Source organism: Cajanus cajan, chromosome 6, assembly GCF_000230855.2.
Source record: "Cajanus cajan strain Asha chromosome 6, NIPB_CcT2T_4, whole genome shotgun sequence".
Lineage (NCBI taxonomy): Eukaryota > Viridiplantae > Streptophyta > Magnoliopsida > Fabales > Fabaceae > Cajanus > Cajanus cajan.
The window spans coordinates 65,277,097-65,297,077 of record NC_138522.1 but is presented as its reverse complement, the minus strand read 5'-3'; the positions used below and the strand labels follow the sequence as shown (position 1 = coordinate 65,297,077).

The 19,981-nt window shown below is 31.8% G+C and overlaps 1 protein-coding gene across 2 annotated transcripts; it reads right to left on the bottom strand.

The window, feature by feature from the left end:
- Positions 1 to 7,194: 7,194 nt before the first annotated feature.
- LOC109795983 (C18orf8) lies at positions 7,195 to 19,782 on the bottom strand. Of its 2 annotated transcripts, none has more exons than XM_020355564.3 (14): positions 19,744 to 19,782; positions 19,270 to 19,371; positions 18,541 to 18,684; positions 18,234 to 18,444; positions 17,335 to 17,594; positions 15,245 to 15,398; positions 14,921 to 15,030; positions 14,741 to 14,828; positions 12,779 to 13,111; positions 12,622 to 12,696; positions 10,713 to 11,278; positions 9,646 to 9,754; positions 9,371 to 9,550; positions 7,195 to 7,611 (listed from the first exon to the last, which is right to left on the bottom strand). In XM_020355564.3, exons 4-14 carry the CDS (start codon positions 18,399 to 18,401, stop codon positions 7,423 to 7,425), a joined length of 2,232 nt encoding a protein of 743 aa, XP_020211153.1. In that variant the 5' UTR covers positions 18,402 to 18,444; positions 18,541 to 18,684; positions 19,270 to 19,371; positions 19,744 to 19,782; the 3' UTR covers positions 7,195 to 7,422. The 2 variants fall into 2 exon arrangements, with proteins under 2 accessions (XP_020211153.1, XP_020211154.1); XM_020355565.3 differs by having other exon boundaries at positions 7,195 to 7,599.
- Between the last annotated feature and the right edge of the window lie 199 nt (positions 19,783 to 19,981).

The following is a 19,981-nucleotide window of genomic DNA, read 5'->3' as shown; positions in this document are numbered from 1 at the left end:
TGAACATGAGAATTTCTTATGCAGTAGATTAAGATTAATAATACCTAAATAAAATTTTTAAGAGATTCAAAAATATATTTAGTTGGAGAATGGCGTGTGTTATTAAAATGGAAAAAGTCTTATTTACAAGTTATAACATAGGCAGATCATAAATTATAGATGTACATATAAATAATTAATTAATAAATAACAGTGATATAAACAAAGGTAATTATCGGAGATCTTACATTGTAAGATGTATGATATCTATTTAATCATATCATATCAATCTTCAATAATAATAATTTTTGTAAGTTTTGCTCTTTACACTATTATGTATTGGTGAGTGGCTTAGTATAAAATTCATATAATTTATATTTTTCATTCCGAAAAAAAAAAAGAAGAGAAATCCTAGTGAGACTTGATATTTTTCTGCACAAAAATTCATACAATTTATTTTATTAAAAAATGTTAGTTACACTTGACATTTTCTTTTTCTAGGAAAAGTATAAGGAAAGAAAGCACTTGATACTATATTCCTAATACTTTTTCTAATATTGGATTTTAAATCACAAATTTGGTAGTTTTTATATTAAAACAAAGAACAAATCATTAAATATTGAGACGTGAGATTAATAAGAAAATTGCAACTTTTAATAAATTTAACCTAATAATAAATTTAACCTGTTTGTATAAGATGTGGACTTGCATCATGAAGTTGCTCACATATTTACCTGATTTTTTTTTTCCAAATCGACAAAGTGATGTGTGGTGGTTCAGTTATAACAATTTATATATATGGAAAGTTACAACCACGAAAATAATACTAGTAGTATAAAATTTGAACCTATTGCAGATGCTTTTGTGTGGGCCATTTTTGTCTAATGCATTATCGCGACTAGCTTAATATATTCTGAAATGCTTTCCGAGTTAGATATTTTTCTAGCACGCTTTTAAGTATTACTAGCTACTCAATTGTGGTATCAAAATGTTGCTAAATTACTCTAGTTTCCTGTAATTTTATCAAATGTTTAATCGAGACACCATAGAACACAACTTTTGGTACCGGAAAGAACTAGCTTGTATTTATTTAAGTCTAGCAAAATATGATTTATTTTCATATATATATATTATATATATATAATTTATTTTCATACACATATATATATAAGGAAGGATTTGTTTATTCTAAGAGTAAGTTTACATATATTTATTCCGACTTACTCCGTTCAATAACTTATATTCTACATCAAATTTTAGCGATCTAACCATTGAATTCAAAGTTCTTAATGCATAGATCAAATTTACAAATTTAAAAAAAAAATGAAAACCATTTTATACATTGATTTGAATTAATGAAATGAAGTATCAAATAATTTTTAATTTTTTTTTTAAATTTGCATACTTGATCTATGCATTAAAAACTTTAATTTCAACGGTTTGATCGTTAAAATTTAATGTAGAACATAAGTTATTGAATAAAGTAAGTCTAAGTTGTTATTTTATGATCCCTCCAATATATATATATATATATGATGAGGTTATTTTATGATATTTATCTATGGAGATATTTTATTAATATTATTTTTTATAAGGTTATTGCACAAACATACTCTACAATGATGAGATATTGTCCGCTTTGGGCCTTAGCCCTCACGGTTTTGCTTTTGGTCATCACCCAAAAGGTCTTTCAAGCATTGAAGTATGTTTGTGCTATATAAGTTGTTATTTCTTGTTTTATTTATCGATGTGGGACTTGTTTGTATCCCAACAATCCTCCTCTCAAACAAGGGACCTAACATTTCATGCAGCGGAATCTGTCTTTATATATCACATTATCATTATTTTTTTTATAAGGGTTATTGGTTGTCACCGAATCCAACCTGCGGCTCTGGTACCACTGTTTTTTTTTTATGATATTTTTGTCTGAGGAGATATTTTATGAGTATTATTTTTTATAAGGTTATTACACAAACATACTCCACAATGATGAGATATTGTCCGTTTTAGGCCTTAGCCCTCACGATTTTGCTTTTGGTCATCACCCAAAAGGCCTTTCAATCATTGAAGTATGTTTGTGCTATATAAGTTTTTATTTTTTGTTTTATTTTATCAATATGAAACTTGTCTGTATTCCAACAAAATATATATATATATATATATATATATATATATATATATAATAAATTGAGAAATAACAACAATTTAAGGACTAGAAGTTAATAAAAGAGGTTCCTTTGGCATCAGCACCAACAACAGATATAAGTGCTTGTGAGCAAGATTCTAAACTAACGAATGCTTGCCGAGAGGAAGAGCCATGTTTTAGCCGAAAGTCTTCACATGCATTTTCTTCAAGTTGGAAAGCAATTGCTATGCAAAACTTTGACAATTGAAGCGATTAATGTAATGTTTAATTTAATTATATGTGATATCTAATTTAATTTTTACTTTGTTGATTATGTTGTTGCTTTAGAGCTCTAGGGTCAGGGATATTTGAGAGTTAAGTTATTTTTGAGGTAGTCTTAGACATAGTTAAGTTGGTTCAGATAAAGAAAGGCTATATAAGATTTTTTTTTAAGGAATCTCATAAATTCATGTTTTATGAAAAACTAGAGAGAAGTTAGAGAAAAGTTTTATAACCTTTTTCTCCCTTCTTTATGCCAAAAATCTTTCTTTCTCCCTTTCCTATAGTTGATATAAGGTTATAGTTGGAGATCCAAGCTCTCGAAGTAGAAACTCGAAGGCAAAGTCATGCGGATTTCTTCATTCTCCTTCTCCTCTTTTTGGTTGACTGGCTAGAGGTACGAAAAGTTTTAACTATGATTATTGTTGGATTATGATGGCTATTTGTTGTTGATATTCATCAAGGATGTTTGTTTTGAATTGAATTCCATGAGATTATGGTTTCTTGTGCTTTTGGTTTCTTGGAGGTGGTTGTAAAATGGATTGATGATTCTTGTAAATCTTTGGTTGCATGTTGCTTTTGGAGTTGTTTTCGAGTTCTACATGTTTCATGTGTGTTGTATTCCCTGTTACATGTTGGTATTTGTTAAATTTTAGGTGGAATGAACCAAAATGAGCTTTTGCCAAGTGTAGAACTCATGGGTGCACCTTAATGACGTCAAGTGTGGCTTAAGTCAAGGGTTCTCAACTTTGATGATGTCGGGTGCAAGATTGGTGGCAACAAGTGCGAGAAAATATAATTGCCTCTAACTTGGTCACACAAGACATGAGTTTGAATAGCATTGTGCGTGAGGAGAGAGAATCATTTTTGTATAAGTTGGCATGAAGCATAAATGAAGTGACGTTAAACATGAGTTAAACAAAAACTTTATGCTTGATTGAGGTCGAACATAGAGTTTTGTCACACCAAGTGTGAAAGACTCAAAGATTCTTTGTCTCATCCATGTGGGATGCGGGTGTACTGGCGTCGGGCATGGGTGAGATAGGAAATGAATCCCTTGTCTCAATAACGTCAGGCGTGCTAGGAATGGTGTTGAGCATGAGTTGTATGATAAAATATGATATTTTAAGTTGATTAATAGTTGAAGAATGATGATTAAATGATATAATGAATGTTGAATGATGATAACTCATTATGCTTTAAGTTGATATAATGTATAATGATGTTTATGTTGCCAAGTTGTAAGTTGATAGGTGATGATTGAGTTGCAAAACTGTATATTGTTATAGTTGAATCAAGTTGGTAAGTTGTGTTAAGTTGTAAAACTAGAGAAAAATTATGTTGTTTAAGTTATTCACTCCAAGATTTATGTGGAACAATGTGAAGGTGTGTGGTAGATCCATATTGTAGTTTAAGTGATCAATCAAGTAAGATACAAGGTTGAGACTTAGTCCCTAACTGAGTACGGAAAGAACGTAATATTTGAATGATAGTTAATGGGTTAATCCCATATGAGGCTTAGTGTTGCAAATTAATGTCGTGGTAGACTAATGTCCAATTTATTCTATCTTGATAGAAATAATAGACTTCATATTTTAAGTGGAGAAGACTAAGAAATCAATTTAAGTTGTATACCTGACACCCTATAAGGCCTAACTTTGTCTATACTTGTCCTAGTTGTGATAGATCAGACATTGTGGTTCGATAGAATCTAACCACTTAGACTATTAACCTCCATTATAAGAGATGTTTGTAGTGAATATGTGATGACAAATTAATTATTTAAAGATGTTTATGATGATATAGTGGTTTGTGTTGTAAGTTGCTAACACGATGATATGATAATGTTATTAACAAGTTGAAAGTTGATACGTTGGTCTGCATTAAATGTTGATTAAGTTGTTTATGTATATTGTTGTAAGTTGCTGTAGTAAATGCTATGTTGATTCTTCACAAGCTTACTCCTTTATTTTCTTTGTAGTTAGAATAATAATGATCATACTTTATGTGAGAATACTTTATATGAGAATGGGACATGATTAGCAGACTAACTTGTTTATCAGATGGAGCTTAATATTCGTATAGATATTTGACCAACAATTTGAGTGTGTATAATTATTTAGTTTATGTAGATTATATGTGTATAGGGTGTGTATATAATCCCATAAGGGAATTTTATATTTTTAGTATTTTGTTTTTTGTCCTATACATGTATAAATTGCATGAATGACTAATTGTTACATGAGAACTTTAGAGTAGTTGATTGTTGTCTTTTATTTTCATTACGTAATGGTTAAACTATATTAAGTGCAATGATCTGTTAGATCATTACAGTTAATCACTTATTTTATATATTAATATTTTTATTTAAGTTAAATATATTGTTCTTACAAATATGTTATTTTTTTTTAAATTATATTTCTTTTATTATTAGTTTCTATAAATTATATTTAAATGGCATTTTTCTAACATAATACTTAATGATATAGCATTTGTTAACCATGCTAGCAATCATTAACCACATGGAGTAGTAGCAAACTTAGAACATTGGAACTCGTTTATTTTAAAATAAAAAATTATATATATAAAAATTAAAACATGAATATTATATGAAAAAGAAAACACTTATTAAGAATGAAAAGTAAACTGAAAAATATCAAGATATTAGAAATAAATTAACAAATATAAGACAAAAATTCACAACAAATGAGAAATTAGGAACAAGAGATTCAAAATATAAATTTAGAAGGATAAAGAACTTATTACTCGACACATACGTGCATTATCCTTAAAATTATACCCCTCAAATGTATATAAAAAATATTTTAGGGACAAATTTAAAAGAATAAAAGAATAAAAAAAATTTGGGCAAATAATAGGATCAAATATATATATATATATATATATATATAGAGAGAGAGAGAGAGAGAGAGAGAGAGAGATGGATCTATTTACTTCAAGAATAAGTCTAGCTAAACTTACTTCGTTCAATAACTCACGCTTTATATTAAATCCCAACAATCCAACAGTTAAATTTAAAGTTCTTAATGCAAAGATAAAGTTTACAAATTTTTAAAAAATTTAAAAATCATTTGAAACTTTATTTCATTAATTTAAATTGATGAATAATCATAAAAACATTTTATATTGCACAAAGTAAGTATAGGTAGGCTTATTATTGAAATAAACAAATCTCTTCTCTTATATATATACGTGTGTGTGTGTGCTTACGCGCCTAAAATTGTTAGGGAATAATAACCACCGTATTGAATTAGTTTTTATCTAGCTGTCATATTAATTTCTTTTCTATCTGGGTTGGGAAAGTTAGTTACCTATTGTATTGATCTATATAAATAAATAAATAAAATTAAAAAAGGGAAAATCATAAGATTAAATATATATTTAAACTCGAAATTATTAGGAAATAATAACATCTTATTGAATCAATTTTTATCTAGATGTCATATTAGTTTTTTACTTTCCAAGTTGTAAAGATACTTCAAGATCTCGGGATACTTTGTATATCTATATTTATTTAAGGACATCTAAAAATTATTAATGCTTATTAAATCAACTGATGTTACACTTAGCCTTTAAACTTCAAGATCTTGGGTTAAGTTTTAGGTTTAGTTAATTTTTAATATTATTTTTTATTATTTAAAAATTTAAGGATAAAATAGTCAAAAAATTGTGTACACAAAAATGAGATATCCCTTTTTAAAATTGACATGTTTTTAATTATTTTAAAAAATAAGTGTATTTTTTAAAATATAATTGATTTTTTAAAAAAAATATTTTTCTTAACATGTGTTTGAAAATACACATAAAATCAAATAATAATTTTATGCAATTACTATGTTTATTTCCAAAATTGACGTGTCTAACATATTTTATTTGTTGTATTCTTTACTTTTTTTTATGTGCATATTATTAAGTAATAAAATATTCATTCTCAAGAACTATATGTTAAACTTATAATTGATGGTATGAGTGATACCAAACTCTTTTTTTTTTTTTTTCCGAGATGTCAAACTTAAGTCTTATGTATAAAAAATGTTGAATTTATTTCTTTGCCCAATTGCTCTCTTTTTTGTAGGTGAGTAACCTATAATAATCCCCATTCCCTTTTATTAAAATACAAGATGTATCTAATTAAATATCTTATTTTCATCATAGTTACGTTGAGTTAAACTCATTTATTATTTATTCATTGCTCTTCAAATGATTAAGTACACTTTCATGGTTTAAAACTTGAGTCATTTATCTATAATTCCAATGATTATCAAAAACGTGACCAACACTTTACATACATAAAATCAATAAATAGATAAATAAATAAATAAAAACAGAACTCAGCCGGAGAAAGACAAATCAATTAAGCATCCATTACCCCATCAAAGACTGCCTGGAAAGAAAAAAAAAGTTTACTCACATCGTTATGGAAAAAACAAAAAGAGAGAAATAACATCCGACGGGGAACAAGAATCGAGAAGGAGAAGCACTTTATCTTCGATCTCATGTAAAACACAAAATATGAAATTCCATACCCTAATCCTAACTTACAAGAGGTATTTAAAGGTTTGGGCTAATTACGGAAACCAAAACAAAATCACAAAACTAAAAATATTGGGTCAAGTCTAATAAGGGTGTGCTCAACAAAAAAAGAAACATAACTTAAATATATGAAATTACTCGCATTTTAATGATATTCAATTCCATTTTGAAATTTTAGGATCTTTACCAAGCTAAATTCCATTTTATTCCCTCCAAAAATTAATGTATTAAACAGCCGTGCAATACACCCGCAAAACTTAACCAAAGTAAATTTCATTGCGGAAGAATTTCATTTAGATCACAGTATCTACTAAAACTAATCTAACTAGGAAAAGACATTTATTTAACATACAACATGAAACTATTGCCAAATCTATTACGTATCTAATAGAAATCGGACTTCATAACCAGATAATCCCACGGTGATCAAGGATAGCCAATGATAATGACTCAATTTTCCTTTTTTTTTTTTTTTTTTTGTCTTCTCAAACAGTCATGGATGAGTTCATTTCATTCAGTATGCGGCAGTATCTATTATGCTCTGAGGTGTTTTTGAAGCCAGGAAGGAAATCTGTAAAGAATCTTAAAACCGCAGCAAGATGTTGGGAGTCATTGGACACAAATGCTGCTTCCAAGAACAATGATGACCGGATGGTATCCACCTGAAAGTAATTCTTCAATCTAGTTAGCTTTTAACTTTTGAAATTCAAACAAAATCATAAACACAAATCTAGCAATACTTGTTTCCCAGTACACTCATCTCAACAGTACAACTACTCAAAGTAGTTTTTGATAATTTTGCACATCAGATGGAATCCCAAACTAACCATTTAGTTCAAATATCAATACACGATAGTTGCAAGATATATCAATAACTTGAAAATTACATTGTCTTTTATTTCTGAAAGTTCTCAGATCAAAATGACTACGTTATTAATTTCCAGAGAATCTATCACCACTAAAATCTCCCTAACAATTCCAACAACTTCAACACTTAGTTTATAATCATAAATAGTAACTCAGCGATGTTTCAATGCAGTGAATAACAAAGTAGCTGTAAGTGATAACCATCATATAGAAATATAATCCATCACAGAGAAAGTGATGCGGTTCAATCCCTTCAACTAGATAAATGACTTGGCATAGTAAAATGTAGCCATGCAGGCATTTGCTAGACTATTATGCTGGGATGGGTCACTTTTACATGACTGAGGTGTGGGGAGACTTGCACATGTGATCATTTGCAGAACTAGGAAAGAATTTCAGGCCTTGGTACTTGGGAAGGAAATATGAGGAAGCCTTCGATTATGGACACTCATTAGTCAAAATATATTTCTATCTCTTAATGGAGTACTCTGACAAAGCAACAAGAGTCTCCATATATTACTTCTGAACTTGCAAGAATGTTGGTTAGATTATCGGAAAATGATGGTTTAGGTTTCAGAGGATTGTTCTATAAGGAGTAAGTGGGGTTTTAAAGCTAGGTGGTCTGAAGGTGATGTTTTCTTCACAGCCCAGGATGAGGTTCATATATGAGGTCTGGCTGGAATTCCCTGGGCACTTTGCTCTCTGATCAAGAGTATCCTGACATGCAATTAATATGTGATCATCCTTCAGACTGGCAGTGGCAATCATGCTGTGTTGCTCGGCAGTGCAAGCTTCCTGGTTGCCGGGTTAAGGGCTGCACAGAGGCAGCTACAGCAGGTTGATACTTGATAGTGAAAAGTCAAGAGTGGGGGTCAAACATCTTAGGTTGTGTGGGGCGATGGACAAAAGGGCATTTGATAGCTAGCAAGATCAGGTCAATGGAGAGAACGTGGCCTTGTTGGTTATTTATTAGAGAGCCTGAGGCTTCCTCAATCCACTTCTCACAAGGGAACTATTGGATATCCCACATCGAGTAGTGAGATGGTCAATATAGTGTATATAAGTGAGGAACAATCCTCACCTTATAAACTAGTTTTGTAAGAAAAACACTTTTATGGTTTCCTCTCCATAAAAACCTACCAATACAGTGAGTGTAGTTTTTTATTGCACAGGGAGTTAGGCTCCCTTTAAAGGTGGCATCCTTCACCTACTATTATGTTTGTCTTCTCAGGGTGAAGCACTTGAGTGAAATGTATAAGATTTCTATCTGTCAAGGGGAATCTAGAGGCACCTAAACTCTACCATTAATGAAGGAGAATAATTAGGTTTTGTATTTAAAAACACTGGATACTCTATTTTCAGCAAAGGACTAGCTTTCTCCGGATGCTGGGAATAAAAATCATCATACAGATAACTGGATGAATGAAATTTCTACAGAAAAATGCCTACACATGAGAAAAGTGCAGCACCAGAGCTCTCAGTTTTCCATCATCTCCCTGCTCTGTTAATTATTTAAAACAATACGTAATAACTTCCTATACCAGGAGCCAGCACAGTAGAAAATACCTTGTATTTCCGTGCATATCGTAAGGCTTCAAGGTAGTATCCATCCTGTACGAGCAGTAAAACATAATCATGATGCAAACCCAGCTGTCTTAACATATCCAGACCAAGCTTCCTAGTTTGAGCATCCTGACGACCAGACTCTAGGAGTTGCAGTGCAACTTCCTTAGAGGGCTCCAGAATCTGCAACAAAAAGAGACAGGTCCCAGAACCAAATTAATCACAATTCAATATGCAAAGGCATCCCACCTTTACATTTATACAGAAAAATTTCTAACCTTGTTTAAGACAAACAACCCGAGTTCTGCATAACGTTCGTTGCGGGCCAGAAGTTGAATTATTAATACATATACATTTGGGAGTACACGAATCTTTTCTGAATTTGCACTGTAACAATTAATAAAGAGAGTTGAGGGGGCACTGATTCAAAAATGTGGAGGTAAATTTCTTTAACAAATAATGAAAAAATAGCACAAAACCCATGAATTTCCGTATTGGTACAACTGAACAAATATATGTTTAAACAATATTCTTAATCAAGTCCATGGTTGGCTTAGGATAATTATTTATCTGATTTCGGTTGAGTCACCTTTTATACTTGCAAATTATGATATGCATTGTGAGTGATATTGAGGTTTTGAAATAAGATGTAATGCTTTTTGTTCTCACAACAATTATTCTAGTTTGACATATCTCTATTATTAGCAGGATTAGAAATTGAAAGGATGTATTTTGTGCGACAACTGAATAATAATCTATGGAAAAGTTGGATACATAGAAGGTAAGCTATTACACATGTACATTTTTCATTATATATTTTGGTTGATAAATACTCCACAACACTCATTTAGGTGATCATCTAGTCAAATACTAAATAGTAGTTTCACAATTTTTAGAAACAAAATGTAATAAAAAAATAAAAAGTCAACATGACATACAAAATCCTGATTGTAAGTATTGTATAAGAGTGCAGTTAGTCAACTGACTCTCGGTAGTTACAAAAGTAGTTACATGAGATTGAGTTAGTCACACAGCTGTCAAATAGAAGGCTGCGTGACAGCATTATAAATATATTGTAACTCTAAGAATTGATCGATCATATTCTAAACTAGATACATTGTGACGAAAACTTGATAGTCTACACAGTACACACTATTAGTAAGAAAATGTTATCAGTTGTGGTTAAAGCTTTCAACAGTGTTTTTAAATAGGTGAAAATCATATAATTCACCTCCATAAAATGACATGGACATGGACCAAACTAAAATCCATTAGAAACTAGAGCAGATCTATCAAATTCCCTGGGAGTCAAAACAACTTCATAACTAACAGAGTAATAGCATACCTGTGAAGGAACTCAATAATGATAGCAACCAAGTAAGAAGGGTCTCCAACCATCTCTTCATCGACAGGAGAAAAGACAAAGCTGTAAATCTCATCTGGTGAAATTGCTGCAGAAGCAAGTTGGGATTCCTCTTGCCCAGATTGCAAAGATGACTGCATAACATACGCACCATGAGCTCCAGTGCCCAGAGAGATTTCATTGTTCACTTTACCCTCAACTTGGGCTTCCTTCAAATTTAGTTTTAAATTTGCAGTCTGGGACTCATCCTCAGAATCAATACTTGAAACAGTAGAAGCTTTATTATAAGATCCACTGTCTACTCTTTCAGTAGATTCATGTAAGATCGATTTTCCAATTACATCTGTTTCGATAGCAGATACATCAGCACCAGTATTTTGTACAACAGAAGTTGATGTCTTCTCTGGTTTCAGTCCCTTAAGATAGCTACCAGTTTTAATTGAATGAGAGTACGAGGTGACTAGTACATTTACAGCCTTGGCAACCACAGGCACAGGCCTATGCTCTAGAATAAGTGTACGTGTTATACCCAAGCACAATTGTTTAGCCTGAAAGAGCAGAAACAATGTGACATTTTGCAGAAAAATTAAGTCAAACTTTCAAATCAGACAATTCTCGATGAGAATACTATTAACAACTGTTATTTAAAACTAGTTAAAAAGAAATTCCAGGAAATATCAATATAAATCACCTCCTTAAGGGAAAATTTAGATGAGATTTTTATTTGTCCATAATTGCATTCCAAACTTCCAGTGCAATACTTAAAGGATAAAGGAATTCAATACTCATGTTTAGCATGAAAATTACAAGATGTCCCCAGTTCCCATAAAAATAGTTTAACATAATATTTCACAATCCTGAATACAGCTATGTAACCCCTTACTTCCATAATAGCAAACCAATATAACTTTTCCAGGCAATGCAAATAAAAATAGTTATTCGGCCAGGGTAGATGATACATATCCACTTTCAAATTTCCATTCAATGCACTCTAGTTCTCATAGCAATCACACATTTTCTCCTTGTACATGAAGGATATTAAGGTGCAAAGAGCCCCTAACTAAATGACTTGAGAAAAAGTTTCTACCACTTTTAAACCTGCTAAATGAAGTTACAGGTAACTTTATTTCAAGGACTGCAAGTCACTAAACCTAGCTCACCGCTTAAAATAAAAAACTGCATAATAAAAAAATGGATATATTTATTGCACTATTTTTGCTAAAGCTGGGATGCATAAAAAAGAACATAATGCATAAAGCTATGCCAAAGAATGATTGAGGGTGGCAAGTGATATCAGGAAAACTTTATTGTACTAACTAGGCTAAAGTCAGCCAGAATATATAAAAATGATTAACAAACAAGGCTATGGCAAAGTAAGACTGAGGGTGGCAAGTGACATCAGGAAAACTTCTATTGTACTAACTAGGCTAAAGCTAGGATGTGTAAAAAGGATTAACACACAAGGCTACGGCAAAGAAAGCCAAGGGTTGGCTAGTGATAGCCAGCAGACTACATAGAAGCAAAGAAGATATGTACTTTTTAACTTGGTACTTTCCTTTCTCAGACTTTAAGCCTGCAACATATAGAAGTAAGAGGTTATCCTTGAGAAGGGTGATAAACTTGCCAAATATGGGCAACTAAGTTTATTTTAGGATCTCAATCAGCATATATATGAACTAAGCTAACTACTAGGAATGAAGTAGCATCTCCTACAAATAAAGTTTTCAATACACATTTAAGTTCATAATTCCAGTTACAAAACAAATTAGTGGGAAACTGATTTACAGACTAAATTAAAAAGAAATAGCAAATAGCAACTGATGCACTATTGCACCCTGAAGAATCAAGCAATTAGAAACATTGGTATAACAAAGTGGGGGAAGAAAGGTACCTTGTTAGCTTCCAACTTCCGCCGCTGCAGGAACTCTAATACTGATGGGACCTCTGAGCTACTAGCAGAAATTGCCTGCAAGATAGGATTATTGATGAAAAAGAAAGCACCTAAATTCAGTATTGAGTATTGACACATAAATGAACAAATAACTTACCTCCAAATCTAAATTGAACTTCCACAATAACTTATTGGCCACATCACATACAAGGTCAGGCACTAGGAAAGTCCATGTATTGGCATATGTAACTGCTTCATGATTACTCAAAACATTACCACCTGAACTCTCACTTTCTTTACCACTAGATTGAGATAAAGTACTGGATCTGGGGAAACCCCTTAATAATAAAGGAAGTGGTGCAGATATTGGTGCTCGAGAATCTACAAAGAGATCATAAAGTATAACAACCTTTGCTTCAACTTGATGAATAAGAAGTACATTGTCGACCACACTCACAGCAATCCTGTTGGAATAAATTGGTAAAGAACCCTGAAAATACCATGAACATCAGTCTCACAAGCCTATAGTTCAATGGAGAATTACATAACTACTACATCATACAAGCTATAGAATAAAATTAAATATCCCAGATGGTCATATATTATTTGTGTACCTAGTTAAAATGCTTTTACTGAATTAATATATGGCAAGTGTTTAATATAGTTACAATTGTCTTAGATTAGAGAGTAAATTAGTATATATTGGTTGTATAGTAATTCATAGGAAATTGTTAGAAAGTCAATGTGCTATGTCTATAGCATATACTGTGATATATTTGTGGAAGTTTGGTGAACCTTCCTCCCTAAAATCTTTGAAAATTCAATCATTTTTTTTTATCTTGATTGTACAACCACTTGGAAAGGCTAAATGGGGATGAATTGAAAAGATTTTCACCGGGATTGAAGAATGAATACTTGCACTTTATAAATTTTTTAACATTTCTAGGAATATTTTTAAAATTTTGAAATAATTTAAATAAAAATAAGTTAAAATGGAAGTTATAATGGGGTTAAAAAAAAAAAAAAAAACTTCCCATATTCTGATGGTAATGAAACTATTCTTCATCGTGGGAATAAAAATGAAGCAAATAATAGTGCTACTACTTTCCCAGTAGGAATGATCAATACCCAGGGATATTTTTTTTAAAACTCCTAACATGGGAATACTACATTTCCATTTCCATGTTCAGATTCCCGCAAATATGTTTTAAATTCATGAAACAAACACACTCCTAGAAGTGCATTTGAACATCTGCAACCATGCTGATTAAATGTAACTACTGAGCTGTGTGCATTTAAACATCCAAAATTGCTTTTAAATGCACTGAGCTCATCTGTACTGGTATAAATAGTTGTTCCTAATTTAGAAGACAGAACTTTTAATGTTCCTAATTTACAAATTGCTTTTAAACATTTTGTAACTTACAAAACGCTCTCTCTAGTTAGGGTTTGTGGGCATCAACATGAGGAATTAAGAATCTATATCATCAAATTGCCAATGAAGATTAAATCTTTCTCATATTTTCTCTCAGTTTCTTGTTATTTTTACATGTATCACTAAATCCCTAGATTAAGGAAAGAGGACATTTATTCAATTCTCATGTGATTTGATTTGTTTCATCTCAATTTTCATTTTTATCATCCAACTGAGTGATTTATTTTTACTTAATGCTAAACTTGGATTACCCACCCAGAATTTAAAATTAAATCCAATCTTTCAATCAGAAAAATGATTATGGAGTTGGATCTTGGGGAATTTCACCATATTTGTTTTTGTTGAGAACCTAAGAATATGACTTTATAAACTATGAGATCATATAAACTAATGTTTAATGCTAGCTTTGGTCGGGAAAACCTAAAGAATTATGGTTTTTGGCCAACACAAACAGTTTTTGGCAAAAGAATCAGGGTTAATGTCAGGGAATTGAATTTAGCCTAAAGTAGAAAACTTGATCTTCAAATGGTTGATAATTACTTGGATTCAGATCTGAATTTAATTAGTTAAGAGGAAAATAGAGAGGAATCTAACCCTAGCCACTGTTAATCATTGTTCCTACAATTTTGCAGAAACTTTGTACAGTGAATTAAAACAGTAATTCAGAATTTGTGCAAAACGAACCTGCTGTATCACTGCATCACGATAAAGCCTATAAGAATGGAGCAGCATAGCAACTCTATCAACTTGCAAGCAGTATATCCTACCATAACTGTGATTGATTTTAAAAAAATTAACCTTTCAATAGGAAGCTATGTTAATTATGAAGGTCTAAGTTTGATGAAGTAAATAACTGATACATACACAGTGACAATAAAGACGTCTTCAGCTGCTAAAACAGGCTTACTATTTGCCTCAGATTTGGCCATAACCATCTCAAACCTTGGCAAGCGAACAATATCTGCAGATGAAATCTAACCAGAAAGGCATTGCTGTATCAGCCAAATGAAAGGCACAGGAGCAATATCAGTTGATATTCTACAAGCACTATTAAGCTGCATTGATACATGTCATTATTTTCTGAACAATAATGATATCTGACCTTATTTTGAAACAAAAACAAATTACTGTTCTTCAAGGTAAATATAAAAATTACAAGAAAAAGAAGCAAGCCATACAAACTCTCACCTGAAATCCATGGAATGTCTTGCACTGCATGCCAGAAGCAAGAAGAACCAAGCGACTTTCATGGGTGTAAACAAACCAACTCACATTCAGTTTCTTCGTTTGCATCAGTTGCAGTGATTTTGACTCTGAATTATATGCCAACAAGTCTAGACCACTGTTGAGGAACTTTGCAATTTAGTATATCCTTATCTTAAAAAAAAAAAAAAGAGGGGGGCAAGGGAAAAATTGAAATATTGATAAGAGCCTCGGGAAAATCACATCACAGACAAGACTGATAAATTCCCCCACTAAAATCTCATAATTCTAATGTGGGACTCAAGTCACATGCCTAAAAAGTGAATCCTAACATCTTACTGCACTTAGTAGCCTTAGTGTCCACATGGGCTGGCAGTACACCATCCCTTTGATTTGACTAGTCTCAAGTGAACACTACAATACCAGCATCACCAACCCACGCTGCTTGTTTGCAACCAAGAGAAATGGTAAAAAAAACTCTAAACCAATTGATAGATATGTTGGGAGGTCCACAATACAAAAGCTAGCTGTTGTAGTTGAAGATCCCAAGGACATATAAATATCACATAAGAACCCCACACTTCCAATGTGAGACTCAACTTCCATACCTTGCAACTAGATCCTAACAAATACTTGGGGAGTAGTGCCTTGTTTACAACAGTTTAATGTACTATATTAGAGCATTATGTGTGGATTCTTTTGAAGAAATTCATGCCTTCACAACTCTGATGGGATAAAGCTGCTTTTTTTAGCATTTTTATGTTGCTCAGCAAACCATTTTAGCAGGTTGTTTTGACATACATTTGAAGTAAGTGCAAGACTTTATTGTTTTAATAAAAGGTTTTTAGTTAATTTTTCCAATGTTTTCTTTCTTCAGTTGTAATCTGAGGATATTAGTTTTGGAACCTGCTCTTTTCCTTACACTAACAAACCTCTTCCCCCCAAAAAAATAAAAATTTCACCCAAGACAATCCAAAGAATAAAAAAAATGTGACGGGAGGAAAATAAGAGAGAAGCAAGTACCACAGATATTAATATGGGAAGAAAATTAGGAAAATGCAACAGCTGGTCAATGTTAATTACTTGAATGTTTAAATCACAGTGATGATCAAAAAACAATAAGACCTCTGGCACTGATAAAAGAGAAATTCATGATGAACAATTGTCAAACAGCCATTACATTAAGAACTATGCCTCGTAATCAAATATTGTCATGGTTTCATATAATTATAAAGGAGAAAAAGTTTCCATCACAAGATATATAATTTTATATTCTATTTAAGTTTTTTTCCTGAGGGAAGAAAAATATTTTCTTTGATTTCCTCTATATATTTATAGAAGATTGCATAATTGCAGTGCCCTTCTCCAGCCTCCACTCCCTCCAAAATGTGGCTTTTAGTTTTCAATTATTCTTTGTTAGTGGAGAGTGGGGATATGGGGACTGTCTTATTCAGTTTAGTTTATTTTCATGAAAACAAAAGCAACATAACAGCATTTTAAGCAAAAAAAAATCCTGCTTATTGTAAGATGGTAAGAAAAAAGAAATGTATCAAAACAGGAAATAAGAACAAGCTTCCAATCATTAAAAGCAGTCAGACAGGCTCTCATTTCCAGAATTGCAGGACCACTCTCTACCACAATTACAAGAATACCAGAGATTTCATTTTTCTGATGAGAGTTTCATGTAGTATTAAAGTTTAGATTAAAGGGCAGGACAACTAAATCATGAAATAAATGATGTTCTTAAATGGATGTCCAAGAATAGATAATTAACTCAATAAGACTAATAAAATTCAAGACTCTTTTATATCTATTCAGCACTTCAAATACATTGCCAAAATGCTAGATCCAATAGCTACCAACGAACCTAATAAAAAACAAAAAATCCAAATTGATTAATCATCCTCTAAAATTTGATTTCATACTATTATAGGACTGCAGATTTCATGCTAGGAAGCACTATTACTAGCATATGCCAGGTCTCTTCTGAATTTAACAATCAAGATATATAAAAAGAGAAACATTAAACAATGCAAATCAGATCAACAGAGAGGAAATAAATATGCTAACCATACCTGGTCTTAACAAGAACAAAATCACACTGTTGACAATCTGTCCAAAAAAATCCAAGTATAGTTTCTGATTCTGGCCTGCACTTATGGATAAAAGTCCCCCCAGTCTCTCTATCCCAAAACTGTACCTCATGGTTTGATCGTTGGATTGCAATAACTTTTGTGTCTAAAGAATACCGAATAGCTATAATAGGGCCTTCACTTATTGAATCAGTGTCTGGATCAATGAGAGGATCAAAGGGACCAACTTTCCATGAGAAGACCTAAATGTTACAAACACAAGCACACAATGTGATAAAGTGATGAACAAGAAAGTGTAAAAATAGACAAATGAATCAACATTTTGAAACAATTCAAAATGATGGACATATAAGACACACATTATATTCACAAAACAGTAAATATACAATGCATATAGTAGTCAATAGCACACTATAGCAGAGTTGCAGAGTTGATCAGCCCTGCTATGGGATTCAAATAGTGGAGCGGTTTTCAATAGCCCATTGTGACCAAAATAGTGGTTTTTATTTGATATATAGACTTCAAAAACCCATTTATACCCCTAAGAAAACATTCTTTAGGTTTTTCTTCATCATCGTTACTATGCTCTTGTTAAACTTTTTCTTTCACACTTTACCAGACTATTTTATTTCCTCTGTTCCATTCTTTCTTCTTCTGTTAAACTTCCCACTTCACATTCTACTGATTTTTATCTAATTTGTTACGTTCTTTTTCTATTAATTTCAACATCCTATTTTCATATTTTTACTTCATTACTATGCTCTTGTGGCTCCTAGATTGATGATGATTGTATGTATAAACTGTGAAGCTTCCCACTATAGCATTTCAGAGCTGGCTGCTACATGCTGCTATCTGAGATTGATAATTGTGTATCATATTACCTGGTCAGCTGTTGGAGAGAGTAGCAACTTATTTCCATCATCATAAAATAATCCACTTGATCCAGGAACATTGCACCGAAGTGGTGGATACTGAATGTAAGCATGAGAAAGACCATCAGATCCACCCAGACCTATACTAGGCTTTGAAGTTGATGCTTTTCCAGACATGTTAAGTCCCGTTTACACTATGAGTGGCAAATGGAAATAACAACTGCAGAGAAACTCCCAAAATTATTTAAACTAGACAGTAAAAGGTAAAAGTAATGCATTTATGATTAATTGGAGATTTAAGTGCCCAAGGTTAAACCTTTGCCAGCAAAAAGTTGTAGCACCTTCCTCTTAAGACTTTTGATTGGAAACTTCTATTCATAAACATCAACCTTTCTAGCTTACTTTTTCAGCAGCCCCCAGAACAAGGAAACAAGTGAGTGTTCACTTAAACCTTTTTGAGCTGTTTGGAGTAATATTTTGAAACATGAGATATTTATTAGAAATGTCAAAAGAAGGGTAACAATTGTACAGTAGAAACACAATATTTTTACCAACTGACAGCAAAAAGAAAAAAAAAATTATAATCAGAAACAGTCTTTAACTCTCAAAATTCATGATCCAATTAAAGGTATGATTGTTCAAGTTAAAAATAAAAATAAAAATAAAAAGTGATCAACTGATACAGCTTCATTTTAGATCATTTTTGCAGAAGCTACTATTCTTAACTCCCAAAAAACTACTGAAACATTTTCTTTTTGAGGTTTTTTCTTTTTCATTTTTCCCAGAAACTTACAAAATTATAATAATTTTTAATGCATATTTTTTTATTACATAAGCACTATTATCATAATATAACTCAAACTAGCAGGCCCTAAGTGAAGTGTGCAAAAAGGTTTCTGTTCAATCTTTCCCAGAATATTGCTTAGAGAGAAAAACATAAAAGGTATTTCTTTTACTTAAAATGTAAGAAAGAACTTTATAGCTGAAATGCCAAGCCAGAGTAAAGGTGAAAATGTTATTCCGAGCCAATAGTAGAATACAATACCATATTCTGCATACAACTTTTTAGCACCAGAAATTCCTTCACACACATATCACGTTCAATGTCTGGAACCTTTGCTGCAACACAGCTCCCGTATGCTTTTCCCTATTAAATGAGGTCTTAACCAAATCAGTGTTTATGTCCAACAATCAGACAATAGTAAGGATAAAAGAGAGAGAACATAAGAGAAAAGGCAAGCACCAATTATACAACCCATTCCTTCTCCTTCCCAACAACCTGACACCTCAATCATAATTACAATTTTAAAGCATCTACCTAACTAAACAAATTAAACTCAATACTTCTCGCAAGCGAAAACAATAAAATGAACTCTACTTGAAGGTACAAACAAGTTATATAAATTATTCTGTATATGATTCACAGCACCAAAATGATGTAATGAAAAGGTTATAAACTACACACAATATGTAGCCCAAAACACCAAAAGCACATTTCTTAAGAAAAATAAAATCAAACCTGAGATGCACAATTCACTAAAATGCGCTTGAGAGTAGACGCAGTATTCTTCTTTTCCTTCATCTCCAAAACAGTGCAAAATATACATAAGCCACAATTAAACGACAATCAACTGTAACCTACCAAAAAATAAAACAAAGCAAAATTATAAACATATTAGTATTTGCAAGTTTAAAAGAAGCTTATATTTACTGACGACAACAACAAGAACAACAATTATAGCTTAATTCAAATTTCT

Bases quoted from the DNA above. Each gene is read 5' to 3' on its own strand.
- LOC109795983 (XM_020355564.3), bottom strand. From the start codon at position 18,401: ATGTCTGGAAAAGCATCAACTTCAAAGCCTAGTATAGGTCTGGGTGGA. The intron at 15,031-15,244 runs GTGAGAGTTTGT...CTTTCTGGTTAG, and splicing joins AGACATTCCATGGATTTCAG to ATTTCATCTGCAGATATTGT. The intron at 12,697-12,778 runs GTAAGTTATTTG...CCTATCTTGCAG, and splicing joins AGTTCAATTTAGATTTGGAG to GCAATTTCTGCTAGTAGCTC.